This window comes from Heteronotia binoei, chromosome 12 (genome assembly GCF_032191835.1).
Source record: "Heteronotia binoei isolate CCM8104 ecotype False Entrance Well chromosome 12, APGP_CSIRO_Hbin_v1, whole genome shotgun sequence".
In the NCBI taxonomy this organism is placed as follows: domain Eukaryota; kingdom Metazoa; phylum Chordata; class Lepidosauria; order Squamata; family Gekkonidae; genus Heteronotia; species Heteronotia binoei.
Genome location: NC_083234.1, coordinates 9,523,455 through 9,547,043, shown reverse-complemented (window position 1 = coordinate 9,547,043; position 23,589 = coordinate 9,523,455). Strand labels below are relative to the sequence as shown.

Below are 23,589 nucleotides of genomic sequence, written 5' to 3'. Positions count from 1 at the left end.
TAAGAGGTCTTTTATAGCTTGAAAAAGCTTTTGCGAAACAAGGGTATTAGTACAACCTTGTCCTTTCCTCTTTGAAAATTTGGCTGCATCCATTGAAGAAGATGAAGATATTGGATTTATATCCCGCCCTCCACTCTGAAGAGTCTCAGAGCGGCTCACAATCTCCTTTCCCTTCCTCCCCCACAACAGACACCCTGTGAGGTGGGTGGGGCTGGAGAGGGCTCTCACAGCAGCTGCCCTTTCAAGGACAACCTCTGCCAGAGCTATGGCTGACCCACGGCCATGCTAGCAGGTGCAAGTGGAGGAGTGGGGAATCAAACCCGGTTCTCCCAGATAAGAGTCCGCACACGTAACCACTACACCAAACTGGCTCTCCCATTGAGAGACATTCATCTGGAATATCACACCAGGATTACATGGAAAAGCTGGACAATTTTACCATATAAAGGAAAAGAACTCTTGGTGTAAATGCTTCCTTTTGTTCAAAGGGCTGAGCATTATGGTTGTTTTGATGAAAGCAATATATGTGGGTTAAATACAATTATTTATATTTGAATGGTTTTTCTTTTACTGGGAGAAGTAAGCAAGTAAAAACGGCTACCAACGACCGCTGAAAAGAACAACAATAATACATATGCTGAAATCCTTACACAATTTAAACCAGTTTATTCCAGGGGTGGCCAACGGTAGCTCTCCAAATGTTTTTTTTTTGCCTACAACTCCCATCAGCCCCAGCCAGCACGCCCAATGGCTGGGGCTGATGGGAGTTGTAGGCAAAAAAAACATCTGGAGAGCTACCGTTGACCATCCCTGGTGTATGCAATGTCATCATACCTTCCCTTGAATTTATAATTGCAATTCATTACAAATCAGTTGCTTCCACAGTTTCCAGTAGAGGAATTAATAGTCTTCAAACAGTTCCTTCCTTCAATAAGTAAAGTTCATAATACAGTCCATGAAAAGTTCTGAAATCCTTTCAAGTAGGAAGGACCAGGAAATCCTTAACGGCCTTCATAAGACGTCCCGTCTAGATTTCAAGACATTTCAGTACTGGTCTTCTTCAGTTATCAGGCTGTCAAACTGGAACCCGATTTCAGTGACTGCTAACACAGACTCAAGGTTTATAGCTTAAGAAGAAGATACTGGATTTATATCCCACCCAATACTCGAAGTCTCAGAGCAGTCACAATCTCCTTTACCTCCCCCCCCCACCCACAACAGACACCTTGTGAGGTGAGTGGGGCTGAGAGAGCTCTCCCAGAAGCTGCCCTTTCAAGGACAACACGAGAGCTACAGCTGAGCCAAGGCCATTCCAGCAGCTGCAAGTGGAGGAGTGGGGAATCAAACCCGGTTCTCCCAGATAAGAGAGCTATGGCTGACCCAAGGCCATTCTAGCAGCTGCAAGTGGAGGAGTGGGGAATCAAACCCGGTTCTCCCAGATAAGAGTCCGCACACTTAACCACTACACCAAACTGGCTCTCTTGATTCTCTTACAGTAGAATCAAGGATTTAAGCATGTTGTTGTTTTCAGCAGTACTGTTTGTAGCAGTGTTTGCTTGCATTCACGCTGAAACCCCTTCTTCTGTGGCATTTAATGGGAGAAGGAGAGGGGGCAGAACCCCGTCTCGAAACTGACAGTGCTGAATATTGATCATGCTTTACGGGAAAGGTACTGCAGAAGATGTTCAGAGAGCCAGATCAATAATTTCCTTCCCCAAGGAGGAGCTGCTGAAGACGGCTCTGGCGGAGGACGGCCTTCCTTTGGTGGAAAACTCCTTCTCCTGCTTAGAGGTGCCAGCTCCGGGTTGGGAAATCCCTGGAGATTTGGGGGTGGAGCCTATGGAAGGGGAAGGTTTGGGGAGGGGAGGGACCTCGGTGACGTGTGGTGCCGCCTGGCCTTTTTTTGTACCAGGAACTCCTTTGCATATTAGGCCACACCTCCTTGATATAGCCAATCCTCCAAGAGCTTACAGGGCTCTTCTTACAGGGCCTACTGTAAAGCCAGGAGGATTGGCTACATCGGGTGTGTGGCCTAATATGCAAAGGAGGTCCTGCTAGAATTCCTTACAGGGCTCTTCATACAGGGCCTACTGTAAGCGCCAGGAGGATTGGCTACATCAGGGGTGTGTGGCCTAATATGCAAAGGAGGTCCTGCTAGAATTCCTTACAGGGCTCTTCTCACAGGGCCTGCTGTAAGCGCCAGGAGGATTGGCTACATCAGGGGTGTGTGGCCTAATATGCAAAGGAGGTCCTGCTAGAATTCCTTACATGGCTCTTCTCACAGGGCCGGCTGTAAGCGCCAGGAGGATTGGCTACATCAGGGGTGTGTGGCCTAATATGCAAAGGAGGTCCTGCTAGAATTCCTTACAGGGCTCTTCATACAGGGCCTACTGTAAGCGCCAGGAGGATTGGCTACATCAGAGGTGTGTGGCCTAATATGCAAAGGAGGTCCTGCTAGACTTCCTTACATGGCTCTTCTCACAGGGCCGGCTGTAAGCGCCAGGAGGATTGGCTACATCAGGGGCGTGTGGCCTAATATGCAAAGGAGGTCCTGCTAGAATTCCTTACAGGGCTCTTCATACAGGGCCTACTGTAAGCGCCAGGAGGATTGGCTACATCAGGGGTGTGTGGCCTAATATGCAAAGGCGGTCCTGCTAGAATTCCTTACAGGGCTCTTCTCACAGGGCCTGCTGTAAGCGCCAGGAGGATTGGCTACATCAGGGGTGTGTGGCCTAATATGCAAAGGAGGTCCTGCTAGAATTCCTTACAGGGCTCTTCATACAGGGCCTGCTGTAAGCGCCAGGAGGATTGGCTACATCAGGGGTGTGTGGCCTAATATGCAAAGGAGGTCCTGCTAGAATTCCTTACAGGGCTCTTCTCACAGGGCCTGCTGTAAGTGCCAGGAGGATTGGCTACATCAGGGGTGTGTGGCCTAATATGCAAAGGAGGTCCTGCTAGAATTCCTTACAGGGCTCTTCTCACAGGGCCTGCTGTAAGCGCCAGGAGGATTGGCTACATCAGGGGTGTGTGGCCTAATATGCAAAGGAGGTCCTGCTAGAATTCCTTACAGGGCTCTTCATACAGGGCCTGCTGTAAGCGCCAGGAGGATTGGCTACATCAGGGGTGTGTGGCCTAATATGCAAAGGAGGTCCTGCTAGAATTCCTTACAGGGCTCTTCTCACAGGGCCTGCTGTAAGTGCCAGGAGGATTGGCTACATCAGGGGTGTGTGGCCTAATATGCAAAGGCGGTCCTGCTAGAATTCCTTACAGGGCTCTTCTCACAGGGCCTGCTGTAAGCGCCAGGAGGATTGGCTACATCAGGGGTGTGTGGCCTAATATGCAAAGGAGGTCCTGCTAGAATTCCTTACAGGGCTCTTCATACAGGGCCTGCTGTAAGCGCCAGGAGGATTGGCTACATCAGGGGTGTGTGGCCTAATATGCAAAGGAGGTCCTGCTAGAATTCCTTACAGGGCTCTTCTCACAGGGCCTGCTGTAAGTGCCAGGAGGATTGGCTACATCAGGGGTGTGTGGCCTAATATGCAAAGGAGGTCCTGCTAGAATTCCTTACAGGGCTCTTCTCACAGGGCCTGCTGTAAGCGCCAGGAGGATTGGCTACATCAGGGGTGTGTGGCCTAATATGCAAAGGAGTTCCTGCTACAAAAAAAAGGCAAAAAAGCTTTGAAGGGGATTAGGATCTTGTTTGAACTGTGGTGGCCTTCCACCCCAGCGGGGCATGTTTCATTGGCACTCCCAGAGATCCATAGCCCATACGGGCGCTGCACTGATGCGTCAAATCAGCGCATGTGGCTACTTTGCAAGGACTGTAGGCTGTAGCCCATTTTAAACACGCTGAACCTGTTAACGGAGGGGAACTGAGGGGCTGCGGCTCAGGGGCAGAGCGTCTGCTTGGCATGCAGAAGGTTCCAGGTTTGATCCCCAGCGTCCTCCGCAGTTGAAAGGACCAGGCAGTGGGCGATGTGAAAGACCACTGCCTCGGACCCTTGAGAGCGGCTGCCAGTCTGAGTAGACAAGACTGACTTTGATGGACCAAAGGTCTGATTCCGTTTAAGGCAGCTTCGTGCATTCATGTACCGAATTTACTGTTTCATAGTAGCTTTCCCGGTCGGCCATGGGAAACGCTATAGACTCTCATAGATTTGAACTCGGAACAGCAACCAATGAGCGGTCTTGGCACGAAACCTGATTGCCGTGATTTAGTGAGGGAATCGGGGAGGCGTTTCTGTTGCATGAATATAAGCAGGGTCTCAGCCCTGCCACGTTGTCTTAGTATGTAGTTGCTAATAAAGCATGTTCCTGGTTGAACGCCTACGTGTCGCACCCAGTATTTAACACGTGTGTTCAGAGAAACATAATGGAAGCTCTTTGCCTCGCCAGCAATTAAACTCTGGACCCTGCTCGTGCGCGTGTGTGTGTGTATGAGTGTGAGAGAGCGTGTTCTGGTAAGCTGGTCTCTACACTATGGCGCTCGTGTGGAACTCAACGTTCATTCCAGCGGGACACGTGCACGAGAACGCCCTTGCTGGACCAAGCCTAATATTAATAAGGGCAAGTGAGATTTCAATTCTCTGCAAAATGGGTTAGAGTCAGCTCTGACTAAGGGCCTTCATTCAGACAACTTTGGGCACACAGCTCTCCCCCCCCCCTCATCCGCAGCTCCAGCCCAGGACTAGCGTCTGGCCATCCATCTCTGGTCTGTTTGCAGAGCCGGCGTCTCTGTTTGCTCACCGACAGCACGAGGCTGGCTTTTCCTGGCAGTTCCATTGCCTCCTCCCAGAGAGAGGACGGTTGCATCAACCCCAGCAGCTCCCTCCTGACTATCCAGGGACACGCTCCAGATCTGATCTCTCTGGATGAAATTAGGTTGCGCCTCGTGCAAGCCAAAAGGACGATTTGAAGGCACGCGCCTCTATAGAAGTCCCCAGAAGAGAGTCTGCCTGGAGGGGGCAGTGGGGCTTCTGCTGAGAGACGTCAGCTGGGTTCGAGTCTAGTAGCATCTTCGAGAACAGCAGAATTTCTCGAGTGTAATCTTTCAAGAGCCAAAGTTCTATGACTCTCGAAAGCTTATACCCCAAAAGCTTAAGAGCCAGTTTGATTAAGTGTGTGAACTCTTAACTGGCAGCTGCTGGAATGGCCTTGGGTTAGTCATAGCTCTCGCAGAGCTGTCCCTGAAAGGGCAACTTCTGGGAGAGCTCTCTCAGCCCCACCTACCTCACGCAGGGTGTCTGTTGTGGGGGAGGAAGGGAAAGGAGGTTGTGAGCCGCTCTGAGATTCTCAGAATATAGGGCAGGGTATAAATCCAACATCATCATTTTATACCGTCAAAATCTGGTTGATCTCTAAGGTACTACTGGTCTTGAATCTAGCTATTCAGTTGCAGCCATTTAGGATTGGGAAATACCTGGAGATTTTGGGGGTGGGGCCTGGGGAGGGCAGAGTTTGAGGAGGGGAGGGGCCTCAGCAGAGTATATTGCCCTAGAGTCCACCCTCCAAAGCAGCCATTCCCTCCAGGGGAACCGATCTCTGTCAGTTGGAGGTCAGTTGTAATTCTGGGAAGTCCACGGGTCATGCTTGGAAGTCGGCAAAGCTACAACCAATATGGTTAATTTCTGAAAATGTTGAAAGAAGCCAGAGTCTCCCCTTGGGATTCTCACCTGGGCAGCTGATCATCCTTTACTCTGAGCTCTAGAAATGGGGCCAAGTTTCGTGTCCTTTGTGGGAAACCACCGTCTGCTTGGTGGATCCTTCCTCTCTCTCCAGTTTGTTGTAGTGGTTAAGTGTGCGGACTCTTACCTGGGAGAACCGGGTTTGATTCCCCACTCCTCCACTTGCAGCTGCTGGAATGGCCTTGGGTCAGCCATAGCTGATGATGATGATGATGATGATATTGGATTTATATCCCGCCCTCCACTCCGAAGAGTCTCAGAGCGGCTCACAATCTCCTTTACCTTCCTCCCCCACAACAGACACCCTGTGAGGTGGGTGGGGCTGGAGAGGGCTCTCACAGCAGCTGCCCTTTCAAGGACAACCTCTGCCAGAGCTATGGCTGCCCCAAGGCCATTCCAGCAGGTGCAAGTGGAGGAGTGGGGAATCAAACCCGGTTCTCCCAGATAAGAGTCCATGCACTTAACCACTACACCAAACTGGAACCACTACACCAAACTGGCTCTGGCAGAGGTTGTCCTTGAAAGGGCAGCTGCTGTGAGAGCCCTCTCCAGCCCCACCCACCTCACAGGGTGTCTGTTGTGGGGGAGGAAGGGAAAGGAAATTGTGGGCCACTCTGAGACTCTTCGGAGTGGAGGGCGGGATATAAATACAATATCTTCATCTACCTCACAGGGTGTCTGTTGTGGGGGAGGCAGGTAAAGGAGATGGTGAGCCGCTCTGAGACTCTTCGGAGTGGAGGGCGGGATATAAATCCAATATCTTCTTCATCTTCTTCTTCTTCTTCTCCTGGAATGAATGGGCCACTCCTGGGAGCTGTCTTCTCCCCCCACCCCCAAGCCCAGCCCCCCTGTTTATATGCTGGGGATTGTTTACTCCGCCATCCTTCTGTTTCTGCTCCCCTGAGTCCAACGCTAACAGGAGACCGCTGGATCGATTTAAACCCATTACTTCTGCTCTGGAGGCCAGCCAGACGCTCCATTACCCACGCTGAGAAGGAGTCATCCTCCACCAACCCGCCTGTTCGTTTCTGTTGGTTCTCTGCAACGCCTGAGAGATGGCTGGTGTGCTGGATGGGAAGGGCCTGAGGAGGAAGGGGGAGAACTTGAATTGTCTACTCAGCACTCTCTCTCTCTCTCTGTAGCAAAGCATAAAGCTCATACCACAAATAAAACTTTGTTGGCCTTAAAAGGTGCTCATTTTCTCATGTGATGAAACTGGGCAAAGTAAGCTAATGCTTTCTCCCTCCCTCCTCAGGGGACAAGGCGGGGGAGGAGCCTCATCCAATGGAAAGAAGAGAGGCTTGGCTCTGTAGCTCTGCTGTGGGATTGAGTGTAAAAGCCAACAAGCCACCGTGAAATAAATAACGAAAAAATATTCAAAAACCATACATCTATTTGAACAATTATTTAAAGCGATACAATACTCATACTACAAAAACTATGCTATAAACCCTACAATTACAATCTCAATGAAAAATATCACAGAGTTTATTCATTAAAATCCATGTAAAGACATCAGGTTCCAACTTTAAAAACTTAACGACGATTCAGCCCGCTCCTTCAGGCTGAATTGAAGTGCTGGTGCTCCGAATGTAGCAATGCAGAAAAGTTCCTATGATGTTCATATCCTTTTTAAATGCCCAAATCCATGGCTTCCTATTTTCATAAAAGAACATTTCATAAGATGAAGTGGGTATAGCATAAGCGTCTTACAGGAACGCGCCTTTGCTTCTGTTTTTGAGAAAATCCTTCTTCAGAGAGGCATTTCCCACTATTAATGTTTGTCCTCAAACTGCCAGTTTGGTGTAGTGCCAGTTTGGAGAGCCAGTTTGGTGTAGTGGTTAAGTGTGCAGACTCTTATCTGGGAGAACCGGGTTTGATTCCCCACTCCTCCACTTGCACCTGCTGGAATGGCCTTGGGTCAGCCATAGCTCTGGCAGAGGTTGTCCTTGAGAGAGCCAGTTTGGTGTAGTGGTTAAGCGTGCGGACTCTTATCTGGGAGAACCGGGTTTGATTCCCCACTCCTCCACTTGCACCTGCTAGCATGGTCTTGGGTCAGCCATAGCTCTAGCAGAGGTTGTTCTTGAAAGGGCAGCTGCTGTGAGAGCCCACTCAGCCCCACCCACCTCACAGGGTGTCTGTTGTGGGGGAGGAAGGTAAAGGAGATTGTGAGCCGCTCTGAGACTCTTCGGAGTGGAGGGTGGGATATAAATCCAGTATTTTCATCTACCTCACAGGGTGTCTGTTGTGGGGGAGGAAGGGAAAGGAGATTGTGAGCCGCTCTGAGACTCTTCGGAGTGGAGGGCGGGATATAAATCCAATATCTTCATCTACCTCACAGGGTGTCTGTTGTGGGGGAGGAAGGGAAAGGAGATTGTGAGCCGCTCTGAGACTCTGCGGAGTGGAGGGCAGGATATAAATCCAATATCTTCATCTACCTCACAGGGTGTCTGTTGTGGAGGAGGAAGGGAAAGGAGATTGTGAGCCGCTCTGAGACTCTTCGGAGTGGAGGGTGGGATATAAATCCAGTATCTTCATCTACCTCACAGGGTGTCTGTTGTGGGGGAGGAAGGTAAAGGAGATTGTGAGCTGCTCTGAGACTCTTCGGAGTGGAGGGCGGGATATAAATCCAATATCTTCTTCTTCTTCTTCTTCTGCTTGCGCACAGCACCCAACAGCGGAGATAAAAGCTGGAGGGGGGGGGCAGATTCATCTCCTGGGCCGCATGTTTGACACCCCTGAACAATCTGATCCATGGGGAGGGTACAGCTCTATCTGAGAAGCTAAGCAGGGTCATTGCTTGGAAGGGAGAGCACCAAGGAAGGCTCTGCAGAGGAAAGCAATGGCAGACCACCTCTGTCTTGAAAGCCTCTTGCTGGGGTTACCATAAGTCAGGTGTGACTTGACAGCACTTTGCACAAAACCTGATACTTTTTTTTTTTATAAGCTGGACTGCTGGGGATTGAACCTGGGACCTTCTGCGTGCCAAGCAAATGCTCTGCCACTGCGCCACAGCCCCCTTGTGCTCAGCTGCAAACACGGGCAAAGAAACAGCTTACATGGAGGTTTACAAGATGCCTAGTAAATACAGAAAAATCAATAAGGCTGTTTCAGAAACATCCATTAACAGCAGTTCCCACTTGCCCTGCAATGCCAAGGTTCATGGCTCTGGCTCACAGGCCCTCCAGAAGAGGCGGGTCTTCAGACTCCCACAAGGCCTTCAGGGAAAGAGTGTTCTCAGCTCCGGTGGGAGGGAGTTCCACAGTCTCCAGAGTGATGAGATGGGCGGTCTTGAGAGGGATGAGGGGTGTAATAGGGAGGGGGATGGAACCCCGGGGGTTCTGGCTCCTTTGCCTTGCTGCCTGCTGGAGGGTCACCATTCTGGCTTCAGCTGTGCCTTGGTGCTCTCACTTTGGGATGCTGCCGAAACTCACCTCTGCATGGTGGGGCTCCACAGAGCAGCTGCATCATGTGACGCAGTTGCAGTAGCAAGGACTGAGAGCTAAGGGAAGGAGGTTCAGTAGGGTGCCAACTCCAGGATGGCGAAATTCCTGGCAGCCTGGGGGTGGAGGTTAGGGACAGCGAGGTTTGGGGAGGAGAGAAGAAGAAGAAGAAGATATTGGATTTATATCCTGCCCTCCACTCCGAAGAGTCTCAGAGCGGCTCACAATCTCCTTTACCTTCCTCCCCGACAACAGACAGCCTGTGAGGTGAGTGGGGCTGAGAGGGCTCTCACAGCAGCTGCCCTTTCAAGGACAACCTCTGCCAGGGCTATGGCTGACCCAAGGCCATGCTAGCAGGTGCAAGTGGAGGAGTGGGGAATCAAACCCGGTTCTCCCAGATAAGAGTCCGCACACTTAACCACTACACCAAACCGGCTCTCCAGGCCCTCAGCGGGATAATGCCAACGCAACCTACCTTCCCAAGCAGCCTTCTGTTTCCAAGGGAAGCAGTCTCTTCAGTCTGGAAATCAGTTGTAATTCTAGGAGGTCTCCAGGATCCTAGGATCCAGCTGTTCTGTAGCCTCTGTGTGGACTTCAGAATTGCCCCTCGCTTCCTTTATTTGCATTTTCCAATCGCCAGCTGTTATATTTGTCTCGGTAGGTGACCCCTCCAATCCAGCTGGGTGGTCTCTGAAACCTTTTCCAGCTCACACAAGCAGCATCAGCCCATGGTGGGTGTCGATGTGGGAGGGAAAGGGAGTGGGATCAGAAGACGGGGTGCCCCCGAGTGACACATTAGTCCATGAACGATCCCCCCTCGGAGGGGGCGAGTGTGGGCAGGGTCAGGTCAAAGAAATGCTGGTGACTTCGGAACTCTAGACTGAACAGAAGAACAGCTGGGACCAGAAGCAGAAAGCAAAGCAGCGAGAAATGTGCAGCCCATTTTCAGGGTGTGACTGTTGAAGCCCCCAGCCTCTAGTTTGAGACCAAGCAAAACCAGGAACGTCCCATTGTAATGATTTTGAACATCTGCAAGTCTCTGCCTTTTCATCCTGAACTGCTCAGTCAGTGTGGGCGAGAGAAGGCTCATCAGAAAGCTGAGAAGGGAGGGGAGTAGATCGGAGATCTTGGACTTTTTTACCCAGGAGAAAACACTTCCTACTTCTGTACCTCTTATGCTCCTATAGCAGGGGTGGCCAATGGTAGCTCTCCAGATGGTTTCTTTTGCCTACAACTCCCCATCGGCCCCAGCCAGCATGGCCAATGGCTGGGGCTGATGAGAGTTGTAGGCAAGCTGCTAGGACATTGTATGCGCAGCTGTGGAAACAGGGAAAAATACCTGAGAAATGGGACTGGATTGTGAAAGTTTTATCGTGGAGTGAGAGGGACAAATTAACTAAAACTTTAAGAGACTATGATTTAGATATATTCAAAAAGGAGTGGAAGAAATTTAAAGGATATATGGAGAAAGAGTGGAATGTAAAAAGACATTGGACAATCTTTTAGTATTAATGAGAGAAGAAAAATATTGAACTTTGATTGGTTAGTGGTACCTTTATAATTGAATTTAAATGTTTAACTTCGGGGAAGTCAAATATTGGAGGGAGGGGGGGTTGAAATATCATATGGGTTAGTATAGAAAAGAGACAATTAATTATGGTAACCATATGTTATTAATAAATTATTAAAACAAAAAAGAGTTGTAGGCAAAAAACGTCTGAAGAGCTACCGTTGGCCACCCCTGTCCTATAGCTATTATCATCATTTATAGTTTTGCCTTTCTCATCGGGACAAGGGAGATGTATGTATGCGTCATACTTAGGAACTCGCTTGCTGAGTAACTACATAGTTCTTATATTTGTAGTTACTCAGCAAGTGAGTTACTAAGTATGATGCATACATGAACACTTGAAGTTGCCCTTCACTGAATTAGACCCTTGGTCCTTCAAGGTCAGTATTATCTACTCAGACTGGCAAGCAGCTCTCCAGGGTCTCAAGCTGAGGTCTTTTGATGTCATCCACTGCCTTTTTAACTGGGTAGATTACAGGTATGAAAAAGATCATTCTGTCAATACGTGAGTTGAGTGTAAAATGGCATAAAACAATTCAGTAGTCTAACTGAGGGATGTGTAGCTGAATAGCTTTCCTTTCTCCTTCCAGAAGCTCTCTGTGCCTTCGAGCTGGAAATTGCCACCATGCCGACCACATGGCTTATCTAGAGAGCCAGTTTGGTGTAGTGGTTAAGTGTGCGGACTCTTATCTGGGAGAACCGGGTTTGATTCCCCACTCCTCCACTTGCACCTGCTGGAATGGCCTTGGGTCAGCCATACCTCTGTCAGAGGTTGTCCTTGAAAGGGCAGCTGCTGGGAGAGTCCTCTCAGCCCCACCCACCTCACAGGGGGTCTGTTGTGGGGGAGGAGATTGTGAGCTGCTCTGAGACTCTTCGGAGTGGAGGGCGGGATATAAATCCTTCTTCTTCTTCTTCTTCTTCTTCTTCTTCTTCTTCTTCTTCTTCTTCTTCTTCTTCATCATCATCATCATCATCATCATCATCATCATCATCATCTCAGGCCTATTTGTATGTACGGCAGTCAACACATTTTGTGCCCAGAATAAGAGCCAAGAGTGGCATGTTTATAAGCTTGCAAAATGAATGGTCAAGTGTGAATTTGTGCCGTATGGGGGGGTGAGAAACGAGCCCGTCCTCTCCTCCTCCATTTCCAGGTGGTCATCTTGCTAGCTGAATAATAACTAACAAAAATGGTTGTGAGGGACCAAGTCATCCATTTAGGCTGTTGACGAAAGGATGTGCACGGAACTTGTAAAACGGGAAACAAAGAACAGCTGTGCTTGCCATGGGAAGAGAGATGTTGGCTTAGTTTTGGTCCACGTTGCTCAAAACAATGGGTGAACAAAGAAAAAGAGGTCCCGGGGTTTTCATTCTAAGCCCCTTCATGTATATTTATCTATTGCTATCTTCCATCAGCGGGTGAGGACTTTGTTTTGCGCGGCATTTGCTTATTAGCTCTCCTTCCGGGTTGTGTTTTTAATTGTGTGGGTTAGCTTTTAACGTTTCTTAACTATGCACTGCCTTGAGAGCCCAAGTTGGCAATGAAAACGTCAACAACAACAATAATTATGATTTGGAGAAAGCAGTGGACACTTCCAGTATTTCAGATGCAGGCACTGAATAGGGTCCACGGATTTATAGTCGAGCAGGGTAGCCAGCTGTTTTTACTAGCCAACAAGGTTTTGTTTTCTTGTCTATTGCTCCGCTGTGGCCACAAGACGAAGGGGTAGATCTTCCAGCCCCCAGAATTCCAGCTCATTGTCAGAGATCAGTTCCCGGAGCTAAAACAGCTGTTTTGGAGGGTGGCTTCTGGCATTATACCCCACTGAAGTCCCTCACTTCCCCAAACCCCTCCCTCCCCAGGTTTTGTGCCCAAATCTGCCAACCCCCCCAATTGGGAGTTCTGCATCTCATCAACATAACCTGACCCTGCTAGTATCTCTTGTTGACAGGTGGCTTGAACTGTAATTGCTCCAAGGTTGTTCGTGATAGAAATAGCTGAAAAGAATTGGAGCCTAAATCTAAAAACCGGCCGGGGGGGTGGGGGGTGGGGGGTGGGGAGGAGTCTGAAGACTAACCAAACTGCAGGACAATCAAAAACAGAGCATCAGGAGGTGTGAGAAATTAAAACGCTTTAGTCTGATGTGCCAGGCGAAGGTTGGGATGTTCTTTTTCTCGCACAGACATGGGTTCAGGTCAGTGTAGGAGAGCCCTGGGTGCTGAGCTGACAAAATATACTATCTGCACTGATCAAGATGCCCCCACCCCACCCCCTGCTATTCATTGCTGCCGATCATTTCACCCTTTCCTCTTCTGGCACAGCAGAATTCCAGCTTGGTACACGGCTACATGGTTGGGTTGCTAACTTCAAGGTGCTGCCTGGAGATCTCCCACTATTACAGCTGAACCTCAGATGACAGAGATCAATTCCCCCGGGAGAAAATGGCTGCTTTGGAGAGTGGACTCTATGACCTTATATACCAGGGGTGGCCAAACTGCGGCTCGGGAGCCACATGGGGCTCTTTTACACATATTGTGTGGCTCTCGAAGCCCCCACCGCCTCACTGGCTGGCTTGGAGAAGGCATTTCTCTCTTTAAATCACTTCTCCAAGCAGGTGGCTTGGAAAAAGCATTTAAAGTTAAAGTTGCTTTCTTTCCCTCTCCATCTATTTGCCCTTCCTTCCTTCCTTCCTTCCTTCCTTCCTGCCTGCCTGCCTGCCTGCCTGCCTGCCTGCTTTCAAACATCTGAGGTTCATGTCCTGCGGCTCTCAAACATCTGACATCTATTCTATGTGGCTCTTACATTAAGCAAGTTTGGCCACCTCTGTTATATACTAGCCAGGTCCTTCCCCTCCTCAAACTCTGCCCTCTGCACGCTTCAACCCCGCCCCCCCCCCCCCAAAAAAACCCTCCAAGCATTTCCCAAACCAGATTTGACAACCATACCACTTGGGGTTTAGCATGATGATCAGGGAGAGTTCAGATCTCATCTCTGCCTCAAGCTAGAGCTGCTGAGGAAGATGATTTTGGTTTGCGTATTCCAACACGACGCACATCTTCGGCTCCTTCCCAGCAGTCAAGAAAGAGCTGCACCAGTGAACTTATGCTGAGGACCCAGAGAGGCTGATATCATTCCCCTGTCCCTTCTAGCTTCTCCTCACAACAGCCCTGTGAGGTAGGTTAGACTGAGAGTGGTGTGTGACTGGCCAAGGTCACCCAGCAAACTTCCATGGCCCAAGTGGGGATTCAGGCCCTGACCCAGATAGCCCAGGCAAGCCCGATCTTGTAAACTAAGCAGGGTTGACTCTGGCAAGTACTTGGATAGGAGACCTTGGAATACCAGAGCCGGGAGGACTGGGCAGGCTTTATTCAGCCACCTCCCTGAATATCCTCCAGGCCCCCAGTAGGGGCCAGTCACCAGAGGTCACTATGACTTCCAGGTACGCATGCGCACACGCACATGCATATTAAAAAAAGAGTGGGGATTCGAACCTGGGTTTAACCACTATGCTGCACTGGCTATCCTACTGGATAAACAATTAGTGATGCACATTCAGATTGGCCCAAGAGATGACGATGGCCGCCCAGCAGCCGTTAAACGTTCATTTATATGCATTTATTTGTACTCTGCTTCCCCTCCCCACCCAGTGGGAATCCAAAGCAGTTTACAATATCTTTCTTCCCGCCTCCATTTCCCCCCCTCACAACACAAGAAGCTCTACCCTTGCAAGGGAGGTTGGCTTGAGAGAAAGAGTAAAGAGGCCAAGATCACCCAACAAGATTCTATGGAAAAGCAAGAATTTGATGGCTGTTACCCAAAATGCCGGAACGGAACCCCCGTGTGATGAGACGTTAGGTGCAAACATCATGCCCTCCTGAAGTCCAGTAGCACTTTTAAGACCAACAAAGTTGTATTCCGAATGTAAGCTTTTGTGTGCGTACACACTTCATCAGACGACGAAGTGGGGTCCAGTGAGCAAAGTTACATATAGCTGGTGAACTGTGGTTAAGTATGGAGAGTAGTACAAAGTTAAAATCCAATGGCAAAATGGGACAAGTTTTTTTTGTATGCTTAACCTCTGCCCACCGGCTGTATGTAACTCTGCTTGCTGTACCCCATTTCATTGCCTGATGAAGTGACAAAATAAATAAAGGGACCTCAGCAGAGTATAATGCTGCAGAGTCCACCCTGGACTCAAAATATCCTCAAGTCCATCCTTCAAAGCAGCTGTGTTCTCCAGGGGAACTGATCTCTGCAGTCTGGAGTTTTTCAGGTCTGCCCTGGAAGTTGGCAACCCCATACCCTTCCACAGGACCATGACTAGCACATGAAAGCTTACATTTGGAATAAAACTCTGTTGGTCTTAAAGGTGTTACTGGACTCCCAACTTTGTTCTGTTTTGTCAGACCAAAGCGGCTGCCCACTTGTTGTGAGCTTTTCAGAGGTGTTTTTCCTGCTGGCTGTTGCTGAAAAGAAAACACGGCCCTGTGTGTATCTTGGGTTTGATCCAGAGAGGCTGTCCTCTGTCGTCTTCCGCCCCCCCCCCCCCCCGGCTGAGTTTTGCTCTCCATTTTAGGAAGTGCTGCCTCAAGAGCATGTGGAAAAAGCATCAGCGCCTTCGCCCATCTGGCGCATCTAGATAAAGCAAAGAAAAACCCATCTCCAGATGCAATTTGGGATTTCCTATCGAGGACTAAGGTGTGAGGAAGGGTTGGGGAGGAACCTCTGAAGGAAATCCCAAATTGCATCTCGATAGGAGATCTGATCCTGGCCCATACGCGTGCACGGCTGCCTAGCTGTCTGGGCATCTCAAAAGGCAGCAGATGTTTTGACAAAGAGGCCTGACGTTGGCGCCTGTATCCTGGTTGGGGAGAGCCGATGTCATCCCAGAACAATTGGAAAGAGGGGGAATGGGGCGGGTGGGGCAGGAGGCCGGGGCAGGGGTGGGGAAGGAAAGCGAGGGTAACTGGAGAAGGTGGGCAGGGCGTTGGAAGAAGTCCCCCCCCCCCCCGTGCACGACCTAATCTCTTGATCCACACCTGTTGCCTTGCAAGAGGCATCTGGAAAAGTCCTTCAGCCGGTTTCCCCTTCCTGAATCTGATGGAAACAACAGCCCTGGAAGGAAGCACAGCTGTTGCCTTTTCCTGGCCTCATTTGCTCCAGGGCCAAAGTCTGGGGTTTTGTGGCTTAAGGAAAGGATTTGTCCACACCCCTGACAGGTAGGGCAGAGAGCTGGCACCCAACTATGGCTCACCTGACAGGTGGGGTTCCTTCAGTAAGCAAGACAGGTGAGGCATCAAAGCCTTTCTTGGAGTCCCAACTCTGGCCAGAAAGATACTGGAAGGAAGGTTTGGTGCCACACAACATCCTTCCCTTTCGGCATTCACAGCTGAAGGAAAAGCAGATTCGAGGCCGCGCAGCTGGGGCAGTGTTCCCCTGCGGGAGGCTAGTGATACAGGGAGAAAAAAACACCTTCTTAGCAGAGTGTGGTGGGTTGAGGGTTAGTATAGGATCGAGAACTCCTGAGTCCAGATTCCCCACTGGTGGCGTTTGGGACAGTTACTCTTAAGTCGCACCTCCCTCACAAGGTCATTGTGGGGAGAAAACAGAGCAGGGGTATCAAATTCTCATTGCCCTGTGGAGTGCATGAAGGGCATAGGGTTGCCAACTTCCAGAGCAGACCTGAACATTTCCAGGAACGATTGCTCTCCAGACTGCAGAGATCAGTTCCCTTGGAGAACACGGCTGCTTGGAAAGGTGGACTCTACAGCTTTATACCCTGCTGATGTCCCTGCCGAAACTCCGCCCTCGCTAGGCTCCACCCCCAAATATCCAGGAATTTCCCAACTTAGAGTTGGCAACTGTAGAAGGGTGAGAGAAAAACAGAAAAGGGTCATTAATCAGAAAGACCAAAAACCGTGTGGTGGTGACAGAGCATTCCCTTCTCACAGGAAAAGCACTCTGCATATGCTCAGAGGGTTTGAGTGTCCCCCCCCCCCCTTTTGCTGATATCTGATAACGCCTTTTGCTGCTGTCATGTGGCTTTCCAGAAACACATACATGTCATTGTTCCCTGTAAGCTGTGTTAGTATGCGCTAGCCTACCATATTTTAGCCTCTGGCTCACACATTTTTGTCTTAGCTCAGAAAAAATGTCCCCAAAGCAAACTAATATATGCAGTGGCCGAATCACTCGCTCACAACTTTAATGCCAGCAGCCCATGAAGTAGAATTTTTGCTCACAAGACTCCACAGCTTAGAGGGAGTATTGCCCAAAGTCCCACCTGGAGGGTGGCATCGCTAGCTCAATGGAAGCTCCTTGGAGCCAAAGAGGTAAATGGTGGCTGTGGGGGCAGGCCTTCCCTCCGCTGGCCAGCTGGCTGGGGTTGGGGGGGGGGGAGCCTGTAAAACCGGGGGTCCCCCGCTGGGACCTGGCGATTGGGAAGCCTATGATGCAGTAGTTCACAACTTTAATGCCAGCAGCTCATGAAGTAGAATTTTTGCTCACAAGACTCCACAGTTTAGAGGGCGCATTGATGCATATTATAAACTGGTGTTTGTTTTATTCCCATTTAATTGTTAGGGCATTCCCCAAAGGCTTCTGGAACTTGTATTTCGGTGAGCAGTGCTGGGAAGTCTTTGCAATGGATCTCTCCCAGCCCTATGGGTCGCTATGGGAAGAGGGAAAGGCATATGATGAAGCCCTTTTTACCTTGTGGGCAGCCCACACACCCCCACCCCGGGCAGTGGGGCCCGCAGAGACCTGCCGCCTTACTGTTGCCCAGCAACCACTGACTGCAATGGAAAATTCACATGTAGCACGTCATAATTTTTTTGTGGAAAAAACTTTTCTAATTTGCTGCAGCTATTATGAATAATGAGCCTGGGATTATAGTTGCAATCAGCCAGGATTAATTCAGAATCTCAGGGAATAAACTTTCACTCTCCGGGTTGCAGGAGCTCCAATGGCCTCTTTCTATCAGCTGCCATTTTATGGATCCCGCCGGCCCCCTTTGCCGTTTCTAGGTTGCCTCTTCGAGATTTTCAGGCTGCCTTTCAAAAAAAAGGGCACGGGGAGATTGGAGAGGCGTCATTTTTCACCCTTGTAGTGTCTTTCCTACCAGCTTTCTAGAAATTAAAATTCTGAGGCAGGTATTTATTGTCTCTAGGTAAGGACTGTAGGGAGTCATGCTGGTTCTAAGAGAGAAAAATCCCAGAATGGCAGTCATGTGAAATTTTATTATTTAGGGCCACTGCATCTCAAAACGATAGTTCTGTCTTAGGACCAGCCAAAATGGCTGAAAATGTTCCTTTCCACGGCAGCTCTGAGAAATCCAAAAGCTTGCTCAGCCGTGCTGGGCCTTGAGCAGCCATTTTGTTGTGGGTTCTTGGACCTTATTCGAGTGTATGCGTGGATGGAAACAGATAATAAAAGCGTTCTTTATGGCTCACTAGTAACTTTTATTCCTCCGCACTCAGGGTAAGGTGCCACTTAAGCCTGTTGTTCTTGGCCTGGCCTCCCTCACAGGGTTGGTTTGAGGGGTAAACTGGAGGCTGAGAGAACCATGCGTACCAGCCCGAGTTCTATGGAGGAAGGATGGGAATTTAAAAAATATAATAGCAGTCTGTATTTTGGAACTATTGAGGAGGAATTTTTTTGTCTTTTACATTTTTTCAATGTAAAAGTGTGTGCAGTTCTGGTCGCCGCACCTCAAAAAGGATATTATAGCATTGGAGAAAGTTCAGAAAAGGGCAACTAGAATGATTAAAGGGCTGGAACACCTTCCTTATGAAGAAAGGTTGAAACGCTTAGGGCTCTTTAGCTTGGAGAAACGTCGACTGAGGGGTGACATGATAGAGGTTTACAAGATAATGCATGGGATGGAGAAAGTAGAGAAAGAAGTACTTTTCTCCCTTTCTCACAATACAAGAACTCGTGGGCATTCGATGAAATTGCTGAGCAGACAGGTTAAAACGGATAAAAGGAAGTACTTCTTCACCCAAAGGGTGATTAACATGTGGAATTCACTGCCACAGGAGGTGGTGGCGGCCACAAGCATGGCCACCTTCAAGAGGGGGTTAGATAAAAATATGGAGCAGAGGTCCATCAGTGGCTATTAGCCACAGTGTGTGTGTGTGTGTGTGTATATAAAATTTTTTGCCACTGTGTGACACAGAGTGTTGGACTGGATGGGCCATTGGCCTGATCTAACATGGCTTCTCTTATGTTCTTATGTTCAAGCGTATTTGCCACCGATTAGAACAAAAGTCATTGGTTGAAACCGTTTGTATTCTGCTTTACTGCCAAGAAGCCCAAGGTGACTTACAAATAAAGCTGCCAAGAAGCAGCAGGGATGACATTAGAAACTCATTAAAACAGCCAATAACAATAGTTACCCCCCAGTCCTGTAGTAGTTACTGTGTTGGTTGAACTAGGAGTTGGAAGGTGCAGGTTCGAATCCCCACACTGTCATGGAAGCTTGCTGGGTGATCTTGGGTCAGTCACATCTGCTCAGCCTAACCTACCTCACACTGTTGTCGTGGGGATAACACGGAGGAAGGGAGAACCGGATACTCTGCTTGGAGCTTTTTATGGGAAGGACGGGATGGCATTGTAAGGGATGCATCCATAAAATTCAGCGCATTTAATGTCCACAAGATTAAGAGATGGTAATGTGCAAAAATGTCAGGAGGAATGGGACCCCATATATAAGTGGGTAAAAAGTAAAGGTTTTGATATGGAGTAATAATATCTCTTCCTTTTTTTTCTTCTGAATCCTCTCCATCTCCTAGTGTGAATGAGTGGGTAGCTGTGGTAGTTGTCAGATGTATTGATGTGTTTTGATGTGTTTTGAATGTATTGTGTATTGGTGTTTTTCTGTTTGTATTTTTGAGTTTCTTTTATAGTGCTGATTGTATTTGTCCTTGTTTTATTTTCATTTTTTGTGTGTAAGTTTGTTCTTATTTTTTGTATGTAAACTTTTTTCTTATTAATAAAAATATTCACTAAAAAAAAAAAAAATTCAGCGCACGCAACGTCTCAACAGAAACGGCGATGGAAAGAGTTGTCAGGTCCCTGACTGCGGGTTTTTCAAGCAAAGAGACACTCAGTGGCATTTTGCCTTTGGCTGCCTCAGCACAGTGACCCTGGCACGTGGAAGGGTGTCTTCGGCAGGGCCTCATTTTGCTTTTAAATTGGTGCAGAATAAACAGATACAGAGCGAGGGCTGGCAGCGCTCTTTGGCATGCCCTCCCCTGGCACCTAGGTGCTTGCCTCAGAGGCTCCAGGCTGAACGTGGCTCTCTGGCCAGGCTTTTAAGCAGGGGTCCTCAAACTACGGCCCGCGGGCCAGATGCGGCCCGCTGAGGACGTTTATGCGGCCCGCCGGGTTATGGCAAAATCAGACCAGAAGTGACGTTCGACCTAAACTCGCGTTAGCAACGCACACTTCCGGCACTGGGCTGAGGCGGCGGAGACAGAGTGTGAGGTGATACCGAGGTGAGGTGAGTTCCCAGGCCTGGGTGTGTGGTGTGGGAAAGGGAGAGAGATGCAGAAGACGGAGAACTGACGGCCCGCGGCCTTGTACAGTAATGGCAGTCCGGCCCTCCAACAGTCTGAGGGACAGTGAACTGGCCCCCTATTTAAAAAGTTTGAGGACCCCTGCTTTTAAGTGTACGGTGCTCTGTCTTTTTAAAGTTGATTTGATAGCCTGCTTCTAGTCTAGGGGTGGCCAAACTTGCTTAACGTAAGAGCCACATAGAAGAAACAGATGTTTGAGAGCCACAAGACAAGGAAGGAAGGAGAATAAATGGGGGAGAGGAAGGAGAGAGGGAAGGAGAGGTGGAAAGAAAGCAACTTTGCTGTGTGTGTGTGTGTGTGTGTGTATATATATATATATATATATATATATATAAATATAATAGGGAAAACCCTTTTGGTCTCTACTTCTGAGTAGACTCTGCTCCTAAATAATCTAAGATGAACAATATAAATGAGCACAAAAGGCACTTTAATATTTCAAAGCGTCTACCTTCAACCGACTGCAATATGAAACTCACCTTTGTTTGGAGTATTAGTTGTAGGCTGTTTCATTGTTAAGCACTAATAACTGCTGGGTTTTGTGCCTCCCCAAACCTTGCCCTTCTCAGGCATCATTCCCATAAATGAGAACATAAGAGAAACCATGTTGGATCAGGCCAATGGCCCATCCAGTCCAACACTCTGTGTCACATAAGAACATAAGAGAAGCCCTGTTGGATCAGCCCAATGGCCCATCCAGTCTAGCACTCTGTGTCACATTAGAACATAAGAGAAGCCATGTTGGATCAGGCCAATGGCCCATCCAGTCCAACACTCTGTGTCACATAAGAACATCAGAGAAGCCATGCTGGATCAGGCCAATGGCCCATCCAGTCCAACACTCTGTGTCACATAAGAACATCAGAGAAGCCATGTTGGATCAGGCCAATGGCCCATCCAGTCCAACACTCTGGGTCACATAAGAACATAAGAGAAGCCATGTTGGATCAGGCCAATGGCCCATCCAGTCCAACACTCTGGGTCACATAAGAACATAAGAGAAGCCATGTTGGATCAGGCCAATGGCCCATCCAGTCCAACACTCTGGGTCACACAGTGGCCAAAAAACCAGGTGCCATCAGTGGGGGCAGGGCACTAGAAGCCCTCCCACTGTCCCCCCCAAGCACCAAGAATACAGAGCATCACTGCCCCAGACAGAGAGTTCCAACAATACACTGTGGCTAATAGCCACTGATGGACCTCTGTTCCATATGCTTATCCAATCTCCTCTTGAAGCTGGCTATGCTTGTAGTCGCCACCACCTCCTGTGGCAGTGAATTCCACATGTTAATCACCCTTTGGGTGAAGAAGTTCTTCCTTTTATCCGCTCCAATCCGACTGCTCAGCAATTTCATTGAATGTCCACGAGTTCTCGTATTGTGAGAAAGGGAGAAAAGTACTTCTTTCTCTACCTTCTCTATCCTGTGCATAATCTTGTAAAATCGGCAGGTATTTCCCAGTCTAGAGCTGGCAATCCTACTATTCCTGTGGCAGAGGGAATTGGGGGAGAAATTTCACCTATAATCTATGGTATACTGTAGAGATTTACCTTGTGAAGCTGCTCTTTCCTGCAGGGCAACTGATCCCTGTAGTCTGGCAATCAGTTGTCATTCTGGGAGAACTCCAGGCCCCACCTGGAGGCTGGCAACCCCTGTATCCTGCAAGGGCAGCTTTGCGGAACCACATAAATGTTGAACAGGTCCAGCACCTTTGCAAACGAGAAATGTAGAATAACTTGTAACATTTGAAAGGCTCTTTTTCGTGGCTCTGAGCCAAGTCTGGTAAATGAGAATATTCTTCCTAGACTAATCATGGAGAGAGAAAGGAAAAATTTGCTCTGGCTAGACGACAGGATGGGCGGCGTTTCTGGGAACTCCTCACCTCTGACCTGTGTCTTTATCTCGACAGGAGCCAACAGCCTTGAACTCCACGTGCCAAAGGTAGTTGAGGCAGAAGTTGGAAAGGAAACCTCTATCTCTTGCAAGTTCTTCCTCCCTGAGAACAGCACTTATGCCTACGTCAGGTGGCTTTACGTAAGTAGGGAAAAAAAAGTTGGAAGTGGTTGGGCGGTGTCAGCAGGACATGTCCTTTGCCTTCATTGAATTCCACTGGATTTGGAGGGTGACCTTACAGAATTGAGCTAACGGATATGCAAGCTTTCAAGTCATGCAGAACGCTTTGTCAGGAATACTTTGTTGGCAGATACCTTGTTCTCTTCCTTGCTTCGCATTATGTAGAACTGTCCTGCTTGTTCCTAGATTAGGTTCTTATCTCCTAACTGGAGTTGGGTTCCCAGGGCAGCTTACAGCTCGACAAAACAAATAAATACAGAATATGTATAAACAAAAGAGGAGTTCTGTGACACTTGAAAGATCAATACGTTTATTATTGTGTCAGCTCTGCTGATGTAGACTCGAGCCTATGGCTTTGAGCAATTTGTCTGTCTTTAAGGTGCCACGGAACTCTCCTTTGAGTTTTTCTGCAATATATTCAAATGGCTAAAGGTAAAGGTAGTCCCCTGTGCAAGCACTGGTCTTTTTCGACTCTGGGGTGACGTTGCTTTCACAAGGTTTTCATGGCAGACTTTTTACGGGGTGGTTTGCCATTGCTTTCCCCAGTCCTCTACACTTTCCCCCCAGCAAGCTGGGTTCTCATTTTACCGACCCTGGAAGGATGGGAGGCCGAGTCAACCTGGAGCCGACTACCTGAACCAGCTTCCGCTGGGATCGAAGTCAGGTCGTGAGCAGAGGGCTCCGACTGCAGCACTGCAGCTTTACCACTCTGCGCCACGGGGCTCTGCCACCTGCTAATTAATCTTGATGCAAGAGCCCCGTGGCGCAGAGTGATCAGCTCCAGTACTGCAGTCTAAACTCTGCTCACGACCCAAGTTTGATCCCGGTGGAAGCTGGGTTTAGGTGACCGACTCAAGGATGACTCAGCCTTCCATCCTTCCGAAGTCGGTCAAATGAGTCCCCAGCTTGCTGGGGGGAAAGCGTAGATGACAGGGGAAGGCAATGGCAAACCACCCCGTAAAAAGTCTTCCATGAAAACGTGAAAGCAACGTCACCCCAGAGTCGGAAATGACTGGTGCTTGCACAGGGGACTTTTCCTTTACGAGCTCCATGGCGCAGAGTGGTAAAGCTGCAGTACTGTAGTCGGAGCCCTCTGCTCACGACCTGAGTTCGATCCCAGCAAAAGCTGGTTCAGGTAGCAGGTTCCAGGTTGACTCAGCCTTCCATCCTTCCGAGGTCGGTCAAATGAGTCCCCAGCTTGCTGGGAGGAAAGCGTAGATGACAGGGGAAGGCAATGGCAA

At 49.0% G+C, this 23,589-nt stretch overlaps 1 protein-coding gene across 2 annotated transcripts in view; it reads left to right on the top strand.

Moving 5' to 3' along the window:
- Nucleotides 1–23,589, top strand: part of MCAM (melanoma cell adhesion molecule) — an 84,854-nt gene that overhangs the window by 21,132 nt on the left and 40,133 nt on the right. For both annotated transcript variants that reach the window (XM_060250532.1, XM_060250533.1), the window contains exon 2: nt 22,185–22,309. In XM_060250532.1, coding sequence (XP_060106515.1) covers nt 22,185–22,309 — 125 coding nt within the window. The remainder of the gene's footprint in view (nt 1–22,184; nt 22,310–23,589) is intronic.